The sequence below is a fragment of the Gekko japonicus genome, unplaced genomic scaffold (assembly GCF_001447785.1).
Source record: "Gekko japonicus isolate JY-2015 unplaced genomic scaffold, Gekko_japonicus_V1.1 scaffold428, whole genome shotgun sequence".
Classification (NCBI taxonomy): Eukaryota; Metazoa; Chordata; class Lepidosauria; order Squamata; family Gekkonidae; genus Gekko; species Gekko japonicus.
Genome location: NW_015165842.1, coordinates 804602 through 827052, shown reverse-complemented (window position 1 = coordinate 827052; position 22451 = coordinate 804602). Strand labels below are relative to the sequence as shown.

Here is a 22451-nt window from a genome sequence, read left to right as displayed (position 1 = left end):
TGGAGCGATAATCTCACCCAGAGTCTTCTTCAAATCTTCTTTTTCAGTTTCAGGCAATCCCTGAAATCTAAGAGTCATATTAGCTTTTTCCATTTGAAGCTGTAACAAACGAGTTTCCTGAAGTTTTTGTGTTGTTTTCACATCTGTCACTCTTTTCTTCACTTTCTTATTTGCGGCGTCCATATCTGTAACTTTTCAGTACCTTGCTCCACTTTCTTCTCTGTTTCTGCCAACTGGCGCTGCTGTTGAGCAAAGTTTTGATTCAATGTAGCTAGTTGCTGGTTAATACCACCGAGTTGCTCCATTACCGGCTTCAGCATATCCGCTAGTAACTTCATGATGTCTGCATCCTCTTCCAGTCTCAGACTCTGGCTGCCTGGTTTCGATTTAAACTTTCCTCGTGAAGCCGCCATGTTCCCTCTTTGTTTACAATTTCAAACCGCTTTGCCAGGGCTCGAAAGACTCGTCTTTTCGCTATCGGTACTCAAGTAAGTCTCTCAATATAGTCTCGCTATTTGTTTCCCCCCTACCCCCTTCGCTGCATTGATCTGTCTCTGCGCTCAAGAGGCGTCCCTCCTTGCGCTCTGCTTTTTCCACGGGGGGGGTACTCCGTTTTGTCAAAATAATTCATTTACATCGAACTCACGTTCATTGTTGGTCCTTTCACAGACCCTGCTCTCTCATTCATTGTTGCGCTCAATCTCTTGTGCTTGTCCTGGTCGAACTAGCTTGTACCATATGGTCACTCAGCGGTAGGACCGTCAGGGCGGAGGAAAGCCTCTATTCTCCGGCATCAAGCCGTCGAAGAGGCTAACCCTCAATAGCCCTCTGGCCTGGAACCCATCACAAGGGCTCCGTTGGGGGTGCCGCTTGAGGCTGCACCCCTCCTTGCCGCTGGCATGCTAGTCGCCTCCTCGCAAGTTGGGGAGAGCGACCGCCATTGCCAATCCGCCAACCGGAAGTCCGATGTCTTATTCTTAAGCCATACCTTTCATTCTCTATGTTAAGTTTAAGTTTTGAATTCTAAAAGCTGTTAGTTTTTGGAATGAAGTCAGTGGAAAGCGATGGGAGTAGGTCTGACAACCCTCCAGGTGGCACCTGGAGATCTCCCACTATTACAACTGATCTCCGGACAATCAAGATTCATTCCCCTGAAGAAAATGGCTGCTCTGGCGGATGGACTCTGTGGCACTGTATCCTGCTGAGGTCCCTCCCCTCCTGAAACCCTGTGTAATGATTCCTTATTTTAGAGTGTGTGTGTCTCTTTAAATGTTTGGTTGCAGTGCAGTGAATGCAGAGTACAATGATTGAGAGAGAGAAGTGTGCTGTGATTGGAGTATGACAGAGTGTGGGAGGAGTTGTTCTGTGTGGATCTGTGTAGGTGTCAGTTATAGAAAAGTCAGTTAGATAAATCAGTTGGAATTGTTCAGTTAGTGAGTTCAGTCAGTGAGTGTTCTGATAGTTCTGTGTGGGATCTTAAAGAGTGCAGTATATATGTCTTCAACAGTGAGCCATTAAAGATCTGGAAGGAAGTTAAAATTACCAAGAGCTTAGCCTGTGTGGCTGCCTATGTGAGAGATTCCTGTCAGAGTGGGATCTTAATGTCAAAAGGACAGTGTGTGTGATACATTTGACAGACATATTTACAAGTCCCTTATTCCCAAACAGTTACAGAATAACCAACCTCATATTTTGTTCTTATTTCAATAAATCATCTTTTGTTCAAGTTTATCCCAGAATTCAGCTCTATCCTCAGGACTACATAGATCCCTGAAAAGCCCAGACTCTGGGTCACCTTACCAGCAGCAAAGGAGAAAAGGTTTGGAATTCCTTAAATTCCTAGTGGCAGCAGAAAATACCCAGTTTGCAAAAGCAAAGAACACATATAAAGTGAAAACCAGTCCTCTCAAATAAGAGGCGCCACACCCTGCCCTCCCCGGATTCCACCCCCCAAAACTCCAGGTATTTCCCAAGGCAGAGCTGACAACCATATATGAAAGTCTCTGAACTGAAGGAAGTAGGTAATCCCTAGTGGTGGAGAAATCCAATTTCCATCTATTTTCTGCCTGAAGAGTCAATGGCCCATTCTACATCTAGCATTCGCTCCACTGTTTTACCAAATCCATGTTGGAACAGAAACTCCCCTCTACATTGCATGCCACTTTCACTTTCTTTGATTATCGGATTTTATGGCAGTGTCCAGACTGCATGCCTCTTTCACTTTGTTTGATCTCTCGGTTTTATGGTTACAGTCTGCATAGATTTATGGCCATTTTATGGCCATTCGCCCATGACTTTGCAGTCAGTATGGTGTTGGCCCGGGGTATTTGAATGTGGTTTTGAACCGTATCTTTCTGTTCCAGTGTGGGTTTGGTAAAAGATCACAAAAAGACCATGATATAATTTATAAGGCAGTATTGAAAGAGAGAGAGGCATGTAACCTACCATTCTGTACATGGAAGATCCTATTTATTCTCATGTAAATACAAGGACATCATGTACATCTCATGGGTACATGCAAAACCCAGTCCTGAACAGAGAATGTGAAAACTCTGCATTGACAAGATTAAAAAAGTCACAGAAAGAAGTGGGCCTAGACAGCATCAGGCAAGAAGCTATGCCAGGTACAGTTGGATATTACATTGTTTTACATGCTCCTTTCTGAAAATCCAATGGCAATGGAAGTTTAAGGGTAGCCAAAATGGTAGGAGAGGAATTATGGGCAAGTGAAGGAGAACATGACCAAAGTGAGAAACAATTGGTCATGTCGGCCACAGAAGCATCACTCCACACAATATTGAAACAATTAATAGAGTCTGAAAATTTTCAACCACCTCTTCACACTTATGAGGAGGAGGAGGAGATTGGATTTATACCCCGCACTTCACTTGGCGTCTCAGAGTGGCTTATAAACTCTTTTCCCTTCCCCTCCCCACAACAGACACCCTTTGAGGTAGGTGGAGCTGAGAGAGCTCTTTCCAGAATTGTCCTTGAGAGAACAGCTCTGACAGAACTTTGGCTTGCCCAAGGTCATCCAGCAGCTACAAGTGGAGGAGTGGGGAATCAAACCCAGTTCTCCCAGATTAGAGTCCATGCACTATTGACATAACATTTCAAGAGATCCTATTGCTATCAGATTCTGTGTGAAATTCTTCAAACGCAAGATCACGGAGCATAAAGAATGCCAATATACAGCAAGTGCAAAGGAATCATATTTACAAGGATAGGGAAAGCGGAACCATGGAGCGATCGACACGATTTCTCCTCTAGAGTCCGTCCTGGCCTTATATCCGTAGGCATTTGGATCACGAGGAAATACGTTGGTCACTGTCAGAATGTAACACAGCAGCCAGACCACCAGAATGGCAAGGATGATCTGGAGAGGAGATAAAGAGATGCAGATAGTCCAAACTGCCACCGAAATACTATTGCCAATAAAGAATCTGAAACAGAGAAGCAACTGTAGGAAGACAGACTCCACGTGGCTAAAACATCACTAAACTGTAGCTCAATGTAACCACACTCAAAAGGTCCTGCTGTCCCGTGAGGCCATCTAGTAATTCAAACGAGAAGCGGAATCTGTCCACTCAAATATTAATCTCCATCTGCTTTTGATCTCCTTCCATTTTGAAAGAATTGGAAGTATCTAGAATTGTAGAACTATGGAGAAGCTAGAACAAGATGTTACGCAAACTGGAGAGAGCTTCCAAGTTTAGGAGACTCTTCCGCCCCAGTCATTTTTGTGCAATAAATACTCACAATTGTTGCTCATTCAGAGCACACAAGCTTTTTTGTTGTTGTTCAGTCGCACAGTCGAGTCCGACTCTTCACGACCCCATGAACCAGCTCCCGCCAGGCCTTCCGGTCTTCCGCCGTCCTCTGAAGTTGGCTCAATTTCATGTTTGTTGCATCTATGACACTGTCTAACCATCTCATCCTTTGCCGTCCCCTCCTTTGACCTTCAATCTTTCCCAGCATCAGGGTCTTCTCCAGTGAGTGCTCCCTTCTCGTTTGGTGGCCAAAGTATTTGAGCTTCAGTTTCATTATCTGGCCTTCCAGGGAACAGTCAGGGTTGATTTCTTTTAGGATTGACTGATTTGATCTTCTTGCAGTCCAAGGGACTCTCAAGAGTCTTCTCCAGCACCATTGCTACCCAGCTTCTTTTGAAGCATAGTGCAGTGGTTAGACTGGGATCTAGGAAACTGAGGTTCAAATCATCATAGTACCATAGAAGTTCGTTGGGTGACCTTGAACCACATAGAACATCTTAATTTAAATCTTAATTTAAAATCAGAGCCTTACCCTGGAATTCTACCATCGGCTATTGCTGTTACTGACTGACATCTGTTAAGGATAATACTTGGAAATGTGTTTGTTTCGCCGTCTGACCTGCAGCATCTATGTATAGCTCTTGAGAATTGTTGTATGATTTTATTCTGTTCTTAAATTCTGTATGTAAGCTGCCCTGAGCTTGCCTTGGCGGGGAGGGCAGGCTATAAATCTAACAAACAAATAAATGAATAAATAAAATGAGGAAATGGAGAACCACGTATCTGACCCTTCAGTTCTTTGAAAGAAAGCTGGGAAGCTGTTCTCCTGTGTTAGGCATTTTCTTTACATTCAAAACTACAGTAATTTGTCACTGAGAAAAACGACATTCTTTCTGCAGAAATTCTAGGGCCTTCCCGCCTCCTCATTTCCCTCACTTGTGCATTCCTGTTGCTTTGGGGGCAGGGTCTGTTGCACTCAGGGGTTGTTTCGTAGAAAAAGAGCTAGGGGAACTCATTAACATAACTCATTAGCATATGCCACACCCCCTGACATCATCGGAAGTGTGTCATAAGGCCACACCCCCTGACATCACCAGAAGTGTGTCATAAGGCCACACACCCCGCCCCCAACGGTCCCGGCCGCCGCCGCCAGCCTTGCAGCTCCACTGCCTAGCCCCACGAGGGGCCCGGCGGTGGGCCTGCAAGGCCAGCGGGAGTGCAAGGAAGCCCCGCAAAGGCCCTCCCTGGCCCCAGGCAGGCAGGGGTGGGGAGAGGCAGGGAGGAAGCAACTTACCCTCCCTCTTCTCCTGCCTCCTCCTGGCTGAATGAGGGCCGGAAGTGGGGCGGCCGGAAGCAGGGGGCGGGGCTTCATCATGTGCCCCACCCCCGTACCTCACCCGGGGGAACTGCAATCCCCCGTGATCCCCCCCGAAATGACCTCTGGTTCCACTTGTGTTTTGCTCCCTCTAGTGGTTGTTTCGATATCACATTGCTTTCTATCCAGCATATCTCCCTGCAGATTTAAACTGCAGGTTTTTATACCAGACATAAAGCAATGTAATATTGAAGTGACCACTAGAGGGAGCAAAACACATGAGGAAGAGAAAAAAAAACCCTGAAGCAACAGGAACACACAAGCGAGGAAAAGGAGAATGTGGAAAAGCTCCTATACCACACCACTGTAGTTGGTTGCAAAAAGTCACATGCCCTGATTGGTTATTATGAATGCCATAGCAACTAGTGACAAAAGAACACAGCTCCATGCTCCCAAGCTACACCCAGTTTCAATGCTTTCTTTGAATTTGTATTAAGTTAAAAGTGGAGAGGCTGTGCTTCTTACAGCTATGGCAAGATGCAACATATAAGAAATAGAACAAGACTGTCAACAGCAATGTGAAATCAGCTTCTGTACCATGAAAAGCTGTCCCCATTAACAAACGGGATATCACTTACTGGGAACATCTTGAAGATCTGTATCCGGAACAGGATGCATCCTTTCCCACATTTGTAACCAGGGAGGAGAAAAGTGACTTTTCGCAGGTACTGGGCAAATAAAACGATTAAAAAAATCGACCTGTTCCAAAGAGAAAAGGAGTGCTGAAAGGCAGAAATCCCAAGTAATCTGGGAACACAGTCAACATGGTAATTAGGACTAATTCATGCAATTTAACCATCATTAAGTTCCTGTAAACATAATGCTCTCAGGCCAACTTTTACTTCTACATTAAAAACAAAAACAGAAATCAGCACGAGCAGCTAAGTCACATGAACAGACCCTCAGTCTACAAAGAACAATAAACAGGCTTTTCTTACTGGGTTGCACAGAAAAGTTCAACAGCACTCGGAAGGGAAGTGGTCCAGTTTTCTAAAATGATTTTAGTAATTTCCATCTGCACAGTGGAGTGCTTAGTTCTTTTCTTTCTTTCCTCACCCCTAAACAACTACAATTTGCATACAACAGGATACTGGCCATCACTGATGATAAACTTTGTGTCTGAGGACCAAACAACATGTGACCCAGGGCTCTTTTTGTAGAAAAAGCCCAGCAGGAACTTATTAGTATAATAGGCCACACCCAACAGCAGAAACTCATTAGCATAATAGGCCACACACCCCAACAGCACAGTTCATTCGCATATTAGGCCACACCCCCATGTCTTCCGTTGACTTGCCCAGTTGCCCCACAGCTGCGGGATCCCTGGCAAGCTGGCCCTTAAATGCCTCCCCGATCCTTCCAGGGCCCCCCCCGGCCGGCGTGCTTCGGAGTCGCTGGGGGGGGGGGTTTGTTCTCCAGGCCTTCCCTCTGTAGCCACGAGCACAGATGTTTTAGCTGTAGTGGGCGTGGCCAACTCTGAAGCCAGCCGGAACTCCATTCCTGTGCGTTCCTGCCCAAAAATAGCCCTGCATGTGACACTGGGGAGGTGTGATTGAATGCCTGTCTTTTTCACTGCCAGGGCTAAAGACATCACAAAAGATCCCCCTTTCCTCAGCCTAACAACCTGAATTCATATCATGTCTCCCCATCCTCGCTTTGTTTTCAGTCTACATGGGGGTTTCAATCACAAGTCCTCAATGTACTTGTAGTTTAGACCTGATTCTGCATCTAATGTGTGACATCCCAAGTAAGTTGCATCCACACGACCCTTAAATGGTTCAGCCTCACTGGTTTCATTGGTATTTAACATCTACTTTCCCCCCCTGTATCTATTTTCAATCAATCCATCTTTATCCCATTAGCAAGAAAAGCCATAGCAGCAATACAAAGTGAAATGCAAATGTCCAAGAAGGCAAAATCTGCAAAATAATAAAATAATAAAAATTGGAAATTTTTATAGAAAGTATTAAAATACAAAGTCGTCATTAAAAATATGTCTAATAAGAAGAAAGGAAGAGTATGCAGTCCAGAGACAAATGACAAGTGACCCAGAGTGGAGCAGTCAACAGTTAGACATACTTTGGTCAGCGCATCCCATCATCTTTGTACCCTTTAGGATGGTGGCAGCAAATCTCACCCTTTGGAAAGTAATGAATGTGTCCCTCTCTGCCGAGAATATGACTAGTTTCTCCTGATCTGACCTTCCCGGGGAAGCAGGATATTACGGTCTGCAAAAATCTACTGCGTTCATCATATCTTGGACATTGGGGTGTGATCTGGGACAACTTTTTTTCTATGCTCATACAATTTGGTACGCACAAACGCTTCACTAGATTTTTCAGAGTTTGCTCACGGAAAAATCGGTGCATTGTCCTGTTCACATGAAATAGTTAGCACATGCTCTCGTGTTATATATCTAGTTGATATATCAAAACTGGGCGACTGAAAAGGGCTCTCCTTTCAAAATATTCGCAACTGAAAAACCAGCCATCTATAGCTGTACTTGTTGCTTTGTTTGAGTTCGCCTGGCAGCCGGGAGAGTGAGACGATGAGGGTTACGGTGGCCAACCTCCATGTTATGTACGTGGACCGCCACCAGGGGTCCGCGGCACAGGCAAGAGCTTGGATCCTAGAACAATGGAAACCTCGGATCCCGGATCCCCCAGCCCCAACCAATAGCCACCTTGGCGGGACATTCAAACCCTCCAATGGGAATGGGGGGGTTCTGGGTGGATATGTATATAGTTGGCCCTGTCGGCCGTTAGTCCTTTAGTCTTTGTCTGTGTTAAGTACAATAAACGTGTGCTACAGTATGTCGTCGTCTGAGTCCTCCATGCAGCGAACCCAGTACTTTTCACTCCACATGGGGCTAAGAGATCTCCCAATTTGACAATTGATCTCCAGAAAACAGAGATCAGTTCCCCGGAGAAAAGGGCTGCTTGGGAAGGTGGACTCTATGATGGAAACTTTTCCGCATTTGCCTGCCACTCTGGATTTCCTCAGTGTTCGAGTTGAAGCAATTTAAGTCCATGGCAAAATTGCATCCAAATAACTCGGGGCAACAGCGGGCTGAAACTGGGCTGACCACTGAAGGGAGGTAATGTAATGCAGAATGGGGGGAAAACCCGGAGTAAAAAGAAGACTGAACTCGATTTTAGTGCAGAATGGGGAAGGTAAAGGTAAAGGTTCCCTTGCTCGAAAGCCAGTCGAATCCGACTCTAGGGTTGCGGTGCTCATCTCCGTTTCAAAGCCGAAGAGCCAGCGCTGTCCGAAGACGTTTCCGTGGTCATGTGGCCGGCATGACTAAACACCAAGGCACACGGAACGCTGTTACCTTCCCACTGAAGTGGTACCTATTTATCTACTTGCAATTTCTTGCTTTCGAACTGCTAGGTTGGCAGGAGCTGGAACTAGAGACGGGAGCTCACCCCGTCTTGCGGCACCCGGTAAAAAGAAGGCCGAATTCAATTTCAGTGCAGAATTGCTTGGAGGACACCACGGCGAACATGGATTAAAAGGAGAGTCCAGAAAGGGACTATGGCGTTGCATTTCTGCTGAACTCCCTCCCCTCCCCAAACTCCGCCCTCCATAGGCTCCACCCCCCAAAATTGTTTCCCAGTCCAGAGCTGGAAACCTAATTGGGTGTATTTGGGTAACTGGCCAATTTCTATATCCGCAATTCGTCCCTCAGCGACTTCAGTTCTACAAGGTGGGATGTTTCCACACACACACCCCAAATCAGTTTTACAGTACAGAAATTAGAATACAGAAATGGAGCAGTATAGAAAAACAGGTGACCTACAGTGCTGCGATGCCCCAGTGTGATCCGGCTCTGTCCCCCGCAGCTTGGAACACGGAGAGACCTATTAAGGAGACAGTGGGTGTGACTGTGAGGGGACCAATGTAGCTGAGCAGCGCCCCAGGGAGGCCCACCAGTCCAATTACCACTTCCACCAAGCTAGAAACGATGATTGCTCCTTGGATCTATGGAAGAATGGGGGGGGGGGACAGATGGAATGAAATTGACAGGGACAGAAAATGGGACGTTAAAACACATCTAACCAAGCTACATCTCACAGGAGGAAACAATTGTCACCAGAAACACTAGATTGTGAGCTGGCTCCTAAGATGCTGTTCCGCTGATGGAATGGCCGTTACATTGAATCATAGAATCATAGTTGGAAGGGACCTCCGGGGTCATCAAGGGCAGCAGCACTTCCATGGGTGCAGGAAAGGAGCGTGATTTCTACCAATTGCCCCTCCCACCACTAACCCCCTCTTTGCCTCCCATTCTGTTAGGAACTTCCTGGAGATTTGGGGGTGGAGCCTGGGGAGGGTGGGGTTTGGGGAGGGGAAGGACCTCAGTGGGGTACAATGCCATAGGGTCCACCCTCCAAAGCAGCCATTTTCTCCAGGAGGAACGGCTCTGTGTAGTCTGGAGATCATCTGTAATTCCAGGAAATCTCTGGGCCCCACCTAGAGGCTGACAACCCGCAGGGCTCTCTTTGTAGTAGGAACTCCTTCGCATATTTGGCGACACACCCCTAATGTAGCCAATCCTCCAAGAGTTTACAGAGCTCTTCTTACAGGGACTACTGTAAGCTCTTGGAGGATTGGCTACTACATTAGGGGTGTGTCGCCTAATATGCAAAGGAGTCCCTGCTACAAAAAGAGCCCTGCCGGTACCTATTCCTTACAAGTCCCTTGAATGCCCACGGAGCAGAATTTCACGGGACTCAGGGGGTTGCAGCAAAAGAGGGAAGCAGGGAAGACCTGTTGCACCAGCTTCCAGTGCTTTCGAATCCCATCTTCTGTATTATGCAAAACAGTATGCAAAACAGTAACATTTGCTTGGGTGTACTTAATTTGCCCACACCTGGATTATCCAGGCGAACCCATTCTTGTAAGATCTTGGAAGAAGTGTTAGTACTTGAATGGGACACCGCCAAGGAAGTCTGGGGGGTTGCTAGGCAGAGGCAGCAATGGCAAACCAGCTCTGAACGTCTGAATGTTTCTTGCCTTGAAAACTCTGTGGGGTTGCCATAAATTGGCTGCAACTTGACGGCCCTTTCCACCACCAATTTAACAAAGGAGATTTCAATTCTTGTTATGCTTTCTTCCTCCTTGCCAACGCAGGGGTTTTGGAGTTGATGGGCCTGTGTGTAGGAGGGTTGTGTATGATGCAGAGAGGGTAGGAAATTACATAGAACAAGGAGGACAAGTGAGTGATGTTGTCTTTAATCCCAGGGACTATCCTAGGCACTCCCAGGCTTTACATGTCCTTAGCAAAAAAAAAAATGCATCCTGTTTAGATTTTTTTTTCTGCCCTGCAACAGTGATCATGAGAAATAGGGATGAGCACAAACCGACACACAAACTAAAGTTTGTCACAAATTTTGGCTAGTTTGCTGTTTATGAAGCGATGTTCGCAAACTAAAGAGCAGCCACAGACTTCCACGAATTTTAAAGCAATTCATGGCTGTTTGTGGAGGTTCATGAAGAGCAGAAAGCAGTTTAGAATTGGCCTTTTGAGTATATGAGGTCATGTCCTGAAAGCAGAAATATGAGCTCCCGTTCTGAAAGCATATCTGACTTGGCCCTTTGAGTATATGAGCTCCCATCCTGAAGCAGAAAACAGAAACTCCTGCTTTCTGCTCTTCATGAAAAACAGCTGAGTGGTGGGGAGCTGAAAGCCGAGGTTTAAGTGGCTCTGAGCTATTTAATCCCCTGCTTTGTGCTTCTTGCCACTCAGCTGTTTGATTTAAGTGGCTCACAGCCATTTCACCTTCTGCTTTATGCTTCCCACCGCTTTTTGAGGGAGCAGAAAGCAGGGGGTAAAATGGTTTGAAGCCATTTAAACCCCTGCTTTCTGCTCCCAAAAAGGGACAGGGAGCAGAAAGCAGGGTCATGAACCAGTTCAGTTTGCAAACCGATGTATCAATTCATAGTTCAGTTTGTGATTCAGCCACAAACCACAAACTGAACCGCAAAAATACGGTTTGTGCCCATCCTTAATGAGAAACTTGCTCTGATTCCGAAGCCCTCCTATGAAGGAACAGGCTGTATGAAACAAAGGGAATCTTACACCCCAAGCAAAGCTGGCAATGCCAACCATCTGTCTGTGGATGCATGCCAGTTCCCAGTCCAGCCAGGGTCTCCTCCACCACTCTAAATATATACAGCTGAATTATAATGTTTGGAAATATTTCAGAGTACATTTTCCTATATGTTTAAAGCATCATTAGGATGGCAGAGAAAAAATACGAAGTACTTCTTTCTTGAGTCGTTTCCTTGAAAGGTCTGAGTTTTCAAGGGAAAAGACATACAGAAATTTTACTTGGGAAAGGAACATGACTGAGCACTTCAACAGGGAAGATCTCTGTCAGGTAAACAGAATTCCTGCCAGCTACTGTCCAAAGACTTCCCATATCAAATGTATTTGGATTTTCCGTGCATATACCGCAATGGGATTAATTCCAAAGCACTTCTGTGAAAGAAAGCTATTATACGAAGGGCCAAGCTAACCGTGACTTTTTTCCTGGATTGGGCCTGGGTTCTCCCAACCTGACTCCCAGTCCCTTCAGTCAGACAACAGTTTCTTCACCCTCCACTTCACAGACACAAGCATTGTTTCTCCCAACCTGCAATGGCTCTGGAAAGTGATGTTATTTGCGGGGGGGGGGGGATAATGAGCCCCTAGGCCATTTCAGGAGGAAGTCTGAAGTCCCTTCTTCCCTCACTCTGTGGTCCCAATCCAAACTGGATCCTGAGGCATTTAAGAAATTACTTCCCAGAAGTTGGTTGAGGGAACCCTGGGGGAAAACACCACATCTGACTTGGCCATTTGAGTATATGAGCTCCCGTCCTGACAAAGATTGCTGCATTGGACTTGGATCATCCCTTGGCAGGCTAGAGTTCTGGTTCAACTTACCTCTCTCATCCTTGGTTGCCAGATGTGAGAGGTTTGGAGGGGTAATGTCCAGTTTCCATAGACCTCCTCTGCATAATGAAGCAAGAAAGGTAAATATACACTGGAGCAGAAACCATGGGGGGGGGGGAACAGCATTAAGCAACTTGCTTGATAGGGGAACTGAGAGGATTCTTCAGTAATCTGAAGTCTGAGGGGTCAAGGAAGTGTTGATAAATTTGGATAACAATTCCTCTATTTCTTGGTAACTTGCTTTCACAAGCCAAGAAGGGCAAGGATCCAATTTGCAAATGGTGGCCTCCGGGGAAACAGTGCTGGAAGTATGGCATCTGTAACCCAATGGTGCAGAGAATTTTGTCTTTATTCTGCTTCCCTGAATATTAGGTGGCACCTGGAGATCTCCCGCTATTACAATTGATCTCCAGATGACCCAGATCAGTTCCCCTGGAGAAGATGGCTGCTTTGAAGGGGGGACTCTATGTCACTGTACCCTGCAGAGGTCCCTCCCCTCCCCAAACCCCGCCCTCCCCAAGGCTCCGCCCCCAAATCTCCAGGTATTTCCCAGCCCAGAGCTGCCGACCCTGCTCAACATTCAATCAGGTGCAGATGTGTGACAAAATTCTCCTCAATGCACAGCGAACCATTAAAGATGATCCGCCTACTATATGGGCGATTTCGCACTAGAGCTGCCTCGCTGTTGCGCCGCCGTTTGCCCCGACACAAATACGTCAATTTCACACCCGAGGCTGCGGGGCTGCATTTGACCTGCAGCTTCGCCCGAATCCCTCCACAGTTTTGTGATCCTCAAAAACCAGGATCACGAAACTGCGGGGGAAATCGGGCGAAGCCGCGAATCAAAATGCAGCCCCACCGCTTCGGGTGTGAAATTGACATATTTGTGTCGGGGCAAACAGCGGCGCAACCGCGAGGCAGCTCTAGTGCGAAATCGCCCTATGTTACATGCACAATATCCACACACAAAAAAAAGAGGGCGGAAACCCTTTCAAACAAACGTACAAAAGTACAGAATGGTGTAACATATATGTGTAAAAAAGAAAACCCTGCTCAGATAACCACTTTGAGCCCACTCATTGAAAATGATAAACATATTCAAATAATATATACAATAGATAGGGTTGCCAGCCTCCAGGTGGTTATACAAACAAATAAACAGAATAATCTTTGGTTTTCACTACAGCTAGTCCTGAGCTCATTCCATCTATTGCAGGGGCATCGAACTCATTTCTTACGAGGACCGGATCTGATAGAAAGGTCACTTTGTTGGGCTGGGCCATGTGTGCCATAAAATATAATGTCAGGTACCAGAGATATAAACTGTAAGGACAGCAGCTGGTAAGCTCTGAGTTGGTGTATCCTCAGTGCAAGGCCCCATGGGCTGGGAGGGGGGTGCAGAGGAAAACCCACATGGGAGGGCTGGAGAGGCAGCAGTGCAGTGCTGGGCAGATGCTCCCAAGATGCTAGACTGCTGAAGCCACAATCACAGTGGCTCTGCCCACTCTTCCCTGAGCAGTCTCCTTTCCCCTCCCTTACACTAGTTGCTTGGGGACCGCATAAGAGCCCTGGATGGGCCACATCCGGCCCCCGGGCTTTATGTTTGACACCCCTAGTCTATTGCGAGCTTCCTTCTGAAAACTCTTCTCTGCACCACGAGCCGGTGACCACATCAATCTGAAGAGAGACTTGTACTTTCAAGGACTATTCGTTCACTATTCAACTGGTGCAGTTGTCATTTAGGCATGCTGGCAAAACCATTTGTTATGTGTGTTAATTTTGGTTGTAAGTAGAACAGTATAAGAAGACAGTCGTCTCTAGCGCGATTTGTACAGCGCGACAGATTGTTCCGTTTATCTTGGTTGCATAACTGCATTCACTCTGGTTCCATTTTTGTGTGTTTGTTAGCCTCCAGGTGGTGGCTGGAGATCTCCTGAGATTTCAACGGCTCTCCAGGTGACAAGGGTCAGTTCACCTGGAGAAAATGGCTGCGATGGACGGTGGACTCTGTGGCATTATATCCTGCTGAGGTCCCTCCCCTCCCCAAACCCCGCCCTCCTCAGGCTCCACCCCCCCATACAACAAAACCAACAGTATAAAAAAGCAAGTAAAAAAAAAGCCAAGGGACATAAAGACAGCATAAAACAACACCGGGCAAGCTAAAGTTATATTCATAAAAGATCCTTAGGCTAGAAGAATTCCATAAAAATAATTTGAAAAGGTGGAACCCCTCAGTTAAAAACCCAGGTAAAAAGAAATGTTTGGCCTTGAGGGCCTAAAAGAAAGGAAAATAAACATTGGGTGAGCCTCAAAGTGGAGTGCATCCCAAAGGTGAAGAGTGGGGCTCCCAGCTTTATGTTGGGAAACATCTGGAGATTTGTGGGGTGCAGCCTGAAGAGGGTGGGGCTTCGGGGGAAGAGGGACTTCAATGGAATATAATGCCACCGTGCCCACCTTCCAAAGCAACCATTTTCTCCAGGGGAATGGGTCTCTGTTGCCTGGAGATCAGTTGTAATCCCAGGAGATCTCCAGCCACCGCCTGGAGGTTGGCAACCCTAGCAAGGAGACACCACCACTGGGAAAAGACCGGTCGCTGGTCGCAGCCTGCCTCACCTCTGCAGGTGACAGCAGACAGCAGGGTCTGAGAAGAGGGTGATGTTGCATCACCCACCCTCCTGCAGGATAAACACATCTGAATTACCTTCAGGAGGACATTTCCATTTTTCAAGGGCCAGGATAGATTTGGCAGGCACTAGGAATGCTAATGCACTGGCTTGAAACAGAGGAAGTCTGGATGGCCAAAAGAGAAAGAGCTTTATTAAGTACCATTCACTGCTAAAGCGATCTTCAACCCCTGGGCTGGGACATCCAGGTGGATCACAGAGTCCCATCTACTGGGCCATGACCTGCTATAAAGTAATCATTTCCCACCCATCTCTGCTATTTTTGAAGGACCTGCTGCTACTACAGGGAGGGATGATGGGTTCTATGCCTCCCGCCGCTGAACATGTGCTAAGAGGAACAGGAGCACAGCAAAGCTAGGTCCTTCAGCACTAGAGAGCATTCCTCCATGACTATGCTCATTGGCTTCTTCTGCAGTATGGTAACACCTCCTGGTGCTCATCTTGTTTTTCTTTCCCCCCACTCTTGCAATGTAACTCCCAGCAGAGTTACACCCTTTTAAGTCCACAGAAGTCAATGGGGTCCCCATACTACCACCTGGGGGGGGGGTTTACAAGTGGGCCCTGGGTCTGGAAAGGTTGAAGACAACCATGCTACTATACGTTGCTCCCTTTAAGATCACAGAGGTGATAGCCTACCTGATTCCTACTGTGGTTTGGATTAGAGTCGTGATTCCCACGCAGCTAAAGATGGTGCCAATGAGCTGGCTGATGGTATACTGGTCCTTTCCTACACACAGAGACTCTGCCAGGAGGAAGGGGACTGCTATGGTGCCGCTGAAACACGTCAAATAATGCTGGAGGAACAATTGGGTGGTTGGGGACAAAACAGCACATTATTTAGATGCATTCCCTAAACTGGAATATCTCTGCCTTACAGGCCCTGTGGAACTGCACTAGATCCTGCAGGCACAGGGCACGGATGTCATTTGGCAGAGAGTTCCACCAGGCTGGTGCCAGGGCCTATTTGGTTGAGGACAGCCGGATGTCTTTCAGGCCAGGGATCAACAGAAGGTTCTTCTCCCTAGAGCGTAGTGCTCTTCTAGGGGTATACCAGGAGAGGTGGTCCCATAGATACGTTGGTCCCAGACCATTTAGGGCCTTAAAGGTTAATACCAGAACCTTGAATCTGATCTATGTGCCCGCCTTACAATCCCATCCCCCTCTCAGCATCCTTAAAAATAAGCATGCATATTGTGCTGCCCCCAGTCAGCGTTAACTGTAGTTTAGTAAAACTGCTGTGTATCTTTAAGAGCAGTTGCACCTGGGAATTGTAGTCTCAGTTAGGGGTCCCAGAAGCTTCCCTCTGACTGGCTCATTAAGAGTAATTTCCTGAGCTCAGAGGTGTGAAGATAGGAGTTTTATTGTTCTTTTCCATTTCTTTGTCCATCAACCCTTACTGCAAGGAGAGGGGAAGCCCATCTCTTTTCTCACCACGGCCATAGTATTGACCTAGATCAGAAAGATGTAACTAGGGCTGCCAAATCCCCCCGGGGGGCAGATTTCCCCCCGCTTTGGAGGCCCGATTTCCGCCCCCGCGGAATCGGGCCCCAGGGGAAACCCCAGCCCCACGTGCACGTCACCCGGATGTGACGTCGCACGCTGGGGGCGAGGCCACAGCCATTTGAGGGGAAAACTCTATGTTTTCCCCTCAAATGGCTGTGGCCTCGCCCCAGTGTGCCCGGTGTCATGACGTCACATCTGGGTGATGTAGACGCGGCGCGCGCTTGGCGCACGTGCGCACCAGGAACTGCCCAGGAGTCCCCCGCCAAGGAGGTGAGTGCTATTTGGCAACCCTAGATGTAACGCTCTATCCAGCTATCAGCTCAATTGTGAGTAAATGATCTACTGAATGCATGTGAAGTTAAATAAAGACAATTTAAGCTCTCTTCAGTGTCTGTGTTTGTGACTCACACCTGGAAAGCGTTTGCCTCAGCTGCAGCTCACGCTAGACAGGACGTTTGTACACACATTTCTATCATTCTGCAGAATGTGCAAAACATTAATGTTCATTTTTCAAAAAAGAGACTCGAATTGTAGTAGAATGGAGCAACCCAGGAGTGCACCTTTATAATGGAAAGGGACGGTAGTCCACTGGAATGATTACTGCAGGTATCACCTGCATTTACTGCATTTTTTTACACTTTGTAATCCACTTTCTGTATTGTTTACAGTATATCTTGATTTAGATAGTTTGTTGTTCACATTTGTTCTCTAATTCTGCAATCTTAATTCTAGTGCATGGCTCATTCGTCGTTTTATGCTGTCTGTCTGCACTGTTTTGTATTCTGTGACCTCAATGAGAAAGGCAGGCTATAAATAAAGCAAAATCCACCCCACCCCCCCAGCTGAGGTTTGGGAGGACACCCATACAAGCATCAAACCTGCCGCTGGGTAGATATACCGACTCTGTGATGCGAATGGATCTCCCACCATGGGTTTGGCATAAAGCAACTGATCTGGTGGTGGCCAGGCTCTATGCCAACAGAATTTAAATGTTTCACAGTGGGCACTAATAGTTAGGACCCCAATACCTGCATCCAGTATGAAGTCTCGGGCAGGAAAAGTTCGTAACACTGCATTTGGGACTACGGGATGCTATTGGGATTATTTATTTATTACAACAACATAGGCCCCTGCCACGCGGCAGGGAAAACACAAGGCGAAGCGCGGCTAAAGAGAGCCGCATCAAAAAAGATACGCGCGAGCAAGATCCCACGGATCCCGTGCACCGCGCGCCGTTGCTCCCCGGCACGATCACATGCTGGGGAGGAAGAGTCGGAGGCAAGGGGGAGGCCGCCGAACTGCGCATGCTCAAGCATGCGCAGTTCGGCCGGAGGCCGGGATGTGCCGCCGCAAGGACGCGCGGCCGATCCCACGGCCGGTTTGAGCCGCTCTACTTCGCAAGAACCACCCAGGTAGGTGGTTCTTTTTAGTGCGGGTTTTCGCGCGGAAGAGACAGATCGGGGACGGACAGGCAACGATTCCCAGATGTTGCTGTGGGATCGCGCCCGTTTGATCCGCCCCTGTTCTGTCTCGCTCCCGGACCAAAACCCCTCATATGAACGGGGCCATAGTTATGCCTTTCCATCTTTTCACACACAAGGGAAGTTTATTATTTATTTATTATTTTATCTTATTTATAGACTGCCCTCCCCTGTGTACAGGGCTCAGGGCGGTGAGCGACATCTCAAAGCATTCCAATAAAAGCTATACAGTCAGTTTGACAAATAAAAAACACACTAATTATTATCCTATTTCAGATGGCGTTTTAAATTGGTTGTGCATGGGGGGGAGGAAAGAAGGAAGAGGCCAGGCTTGGTGGGAACTGTTGCTGTCCTCAACCATAGCCCTGGTGGAACATCTCTGCCTTACAGGCCTTGCGGAACTGCACTAGGTAGGGTTGCCAAGTCCCCCTGGAGGGCAGGGATTCCCCTGCTGAAAGGGCCCCCAATCCGCTGGTCTGGATCCGGCCGGTGGGGGAAACCCCACCCCCGAAGTGGCCCGATCAGGCTGACGTGCCCGGCGCCATGACATCGCCCAGAAGTGATGTAATCACACTGGGCACGTCACCGGGCAACGCTCTAGCAATCACCCTGAAAACTCTATGGTACCATTGAGTTTTTAGAGCGATTGCTAGAGTGTCGCCTGGCGATGTGTCCAGCATGATTACGGCACTTCCGGGTGTTATCATCACGGCGCGCACTATGCGAATGAGCGAGTGTCCCAGAACGGGACGAAGTCTCCCCCGCTGCAAAGAGAAGGTGACTTGACAACCACAGCACTAGGTCCCGCAGGGCTCGAATGCCATGTGGCAGGGAGTTCCACCAGGCTGGTGCCAAGGCCAAAAAGGACATCCAGAAAAAACCCAGAAAAACCGGAAAAAACTGGTTGAGGACAGCCAGATATCTTTCAAGACAGAGATCACCAGAAGATTTTTCTTCCCAGAGCAAAGTGCTCTCCTGGGGGTATACCTGTAACTACATAATTTACACAATTAGACTGAAATAATCTGTCATTCGAAAAACAACAATAAATACAAATAAGGCAGGAACCAAGAGAATAGCATTGTGTACATTTCAGTATACCAGAGTTGTTGTTTTTTAAATGCATTTGAAAATATTTTTTAAACAAATTAAAGCCCAGGGGGTAAGGGTGCCAGCCTCCAGGTGGGATCTGGGGATCCCCCAGAATTACAGCTCATCTCCAGACTACAGAGATCAGTTCCCCAGGAGAAAACGGATGCTTTGGAGGGTGGACTCTATGGCACTGTACCCTACTGAGGCCCCTGTCCTCCCCAGGTGCCACCCTAAAATCTCCAGGAATTTCCCAACGTGAAGCTGGCAACCCTACCCCCCCCACCCCCTGCCAGTAGCCAGGGGGCACCTGGCCATCCTCACAGGGGAAAGCAAATACAATGAGCAAGGCAAGTACGGTTACAGGGCAGTCCTGTGCAGTTAATCCATTCTAAACCCAGAATGGAGTAACACTGCATAAGATTGCACTGCCAGTTATCATCAATCAACAAACCAGATTATTTTATCATTGTAAGCAGTACAATGTCTCCTAGGGGTATACCTGCCGTCTTCCAGTAAAGGCACTCCCTAGCCTTCTTTAACAATAGGGCTGTTAGGAGAAATGCCAGGCAATGAAACCCGAACACTTACAAAGGGTGCCTTTTGTCACGGTCGTTACAGAAACAAGAAACAACGAAGATTAGTTCGGCTGATCGCACAGAGACGTTCACAAGGAATGGCTGCGCCGCTTTGGCCTAATCCCAAAAGCCTAGATGCAGATGGCGCTCGATCGGTTTGTTACCTGAAATCCCAGTAGGATACAGAGATACCACGGCGGCACATCTTCAAGCAAATAGATCATATCAAAACCCTTCTGTTCCTGGGGTGCGGCTGGCCCTGCATGATTCCCAACGCCATCTGCTGCCTTTTGCTGAAAAACAAAGAAAGACTTGAGAGCACAGAAGAAAGTGGGATGCAGGAAGAGCTTGTGGTCTAGGTTAAGCAGGGTTGCCAGCTCTCCTCCCCAAATCCTGCCCTCCCTAGGCTTGAACCCCCAAACATCCTGGAATTTCTTATCCCAGAGTTGGCAACTCAATAAGTTACAAGCCAAGCTTTTACCCTGATAGAATTTATGGTGAAGATGAAATGCTGGCATTTCCCTTTCAAGCAAGGAGATCTTAAGACTAAATAAAGGCTCTGTGTATTGAATGTATCATCATCATATCATCATCAGTGTGTGTGGCTTTAAAGGAGCCCCAAAGAACTGCTTTCTGTTTTCTCCACAAGGCCTGTATAGGAGAGGCTTCACATGGGTCTTGTGTTTTGGTGCTGAGGTTGTCTCAGCCCTTTTCCGCAGTATCTGTCAGCTAGCTGCCATTTTATGTTGCTTCTGTCCTTCCGTTCCCGCTTGCTCGCAGCTCAGCAGCTTTGCGTAAACATTGCCTCGGAGACCGTGGGAGCTGGCTCGGCTAGACGGCGTTATCAGTCTGGCCTTGTAAGGATGGGAGGGCTTGCAGTCCACCACTGGTGTGAATCTTTCTGCTCTCAGGGGCCCTGCGAGTCCCCCGCTCATTATGTAACTTCCCGCCGGGAGAAATCCCCCCGCGCGCTCGAAGTTCATTTGCTTAGCTATTCGCCTCGTCTGGCTATATGCACGGATGTTCCCACCCTATAATTATTCCTAACAATAATTCTGTGGATATGGTACCGGTTTTGTACTCTAATAAAGCATAACGCTTCTCAGGAAACGTGTGTGAAGAGTTACTTGCTGTGGAACCTGACAGTATCAAGTTCCCTTCTGCCTGCTCCATCTGCAGGTTTCCCTGATTTCCGCAGATGTTTTTGCAGTCCCAGGCAAAAACACGCAGTTTGCCCCCTCTTGCGGCACAGCATGGGGATTCACGAAGACAGCGAAGACAAATGCTGCAGAGCAACAGGAGACAAACTGCGCGTTTTTGCCTGGGACTGCAAAAAAATCTGTGGAAATGAGGGAAAGTAGCGGAAGAATACAAGTGAAGGCACGGGGAGAACCATCCCTGCGGAAAATGTCTCAGAGTGTACTGGTGGGTTCTCCATTAGTAAGTATTCTCTCCCAGCTGCAAGCAGTAAATGTTAGATCGCCGCTAACAAAGAACCGGAGAGTGATTTCAACAAAAGTGATCAGCTTTATTGTAGGTACAAACAAGCGCTTGAAAGAAGTCATAACCAGAACAACTTAACATTGGGAGCTAGGCTCCTTTTAAACATTCCCGGGCTAATGTAGCCACGCCTATTTACAATAAACAACCAATGAGGTTGTGCGGATAACGTCCAATGAAAGTCCTTCCCTCGCAGGGAATTGGTATAGTTCTGATTGGTCGCTGTTGTGGAGCGACCAATAGCAAGTTGGCTCGGAGGAGCTTTCCTCTGGCTCGAGCTTATCATGGAGAGTTAACGCGGCGATTCATGTAAGCCTTTTCAAATACACCACAGTAAAGGGACCTGTTATTGAAGCTACCACAGTCTCCTGTGTGTTGGCTACTACAGAGCAGGACTGAAGGGTGATCCGGCTGGCAGCAGTATAAGTATGGCCACCCCCTTCTCCCTCACACCTCTGAGGATACTACAGAGAGTACGGAGGCAGCCAAAAGGAAGAGGGCAAGGTTTTTGCCTTCATGGAGAGAAAAACAAGGCCTATAGTAGCAGTCACTAAGAGAGTGTACTTATGAATCGATTAACAGAACTTCTGTTGTTCTGACAAAGCAGATGCCTGTTTTCTCTGGGTAACAATCAGCCTGGCTGAGCTGCTGCAGTAGGCCGCAAATTTTCATCAGGGGATGAAGAGGCAGCACCCCTCCATTCGGCCAGGAGGACTCAGGTCCTGCTACCTCCGGCTTCTGTTGCTGAGGCCATCAGAGGGAGAGGGGGAAGCAGGCAGTCATCTGACTCTCTACTGTGCCCAGATCCAACCTGGGCTGAGGTTCCCTCCCACCAGCTTCCCCTTGTGCAGACGAGACAAATGAGAGGGAGGGAAGGAAGCCAATGGCTGAGGGAGCGCATGGAATGTGGCCACTCCAAATTGCTTTTATATAATAAGGAAGGATGGTGCAGAGGTCCATCGGATGTTAGCCACGAGAAATAGGTAGGAACTGAGGCAAGTGATGCTCTGTATTCTTGGTGCTGGGGGGGTCAACAGTGTGAGGGCTTCTAGTGTCCTGGCCCCACTGATGGACCTCCTGATGACATCTGGTATTTTTGGCTACTGCGTGACAGAGCGTTGGACTGGATGGGCCATTGGCCCGATCCAACATTGGCTTCTCTTATGTTCTAGCACATCCACAGCTTCCTGCCAACGAGGTGGCTCAAAACCCGTTTCTATGCTCTTCTTCAGGGCAAATTCCGCAACAGAAACATTACGCAAATCCTCCATTTGATAATTCAGTGAGCTCCACTCTATGAAGTGCTTTCAAAACAGGCAGCTCAGCTTGCTTGTAAAAACTCTAATCTTGACAGTCATAGTAAGTACATAAAAATTTCAATAAAATTATATCTTAGTAATTACATCATGGTTGTCTGTATAGTTTGTATTGGCTGGTCAGCTTCTCCCATTATCTCTCATAATTTGTAATTTCCAGCTGGTGGCTGGAGATCTCCTGCTACAACTGATCTCCAGGCAACAGAGATCAGTTC

General features: G+C 47.5%; 1 protein-coding gene across 1 annotated transcript in view; it reads right to left on the bottom strand.

Moving 5' to 3' along the window:
• Positions 1-19665, bottom strand: part of SLC23A1 (solute carrier family 23 (ascorbic acid transporter), member 1) — a gene marked incomplete at its 5' end in the record, with an annotated part of 39439 nt that extends 19774 nt beyond the window's left edge. The window contains 7 exons of the mRNA XM_015411006.1: positions 3220-3376; positions 5724-5844; positions 8948-9129; positions 12077-12144; positions 14787-14875; positions 15406-15563; positions 19585-19665. Coding sequence (XP_015266492.1) covers positions 3220-3376; positions 5724-5844; positions 8948-9129; positions 12077-12144; positions 14787-14875; positions 15406-15563; positions 19585-19665 — 856 coding nt within the window. The remainder of the gene's footprint in view (positions 1-3219; positions 3377-5723; positions 5845-8947; positions 9130-12076; positions 12145-14786; positions 14876-15405; positions 15564-19584) is intronic.
• Positions 19666-22451: the final 2786 nt, after the last annotated feature.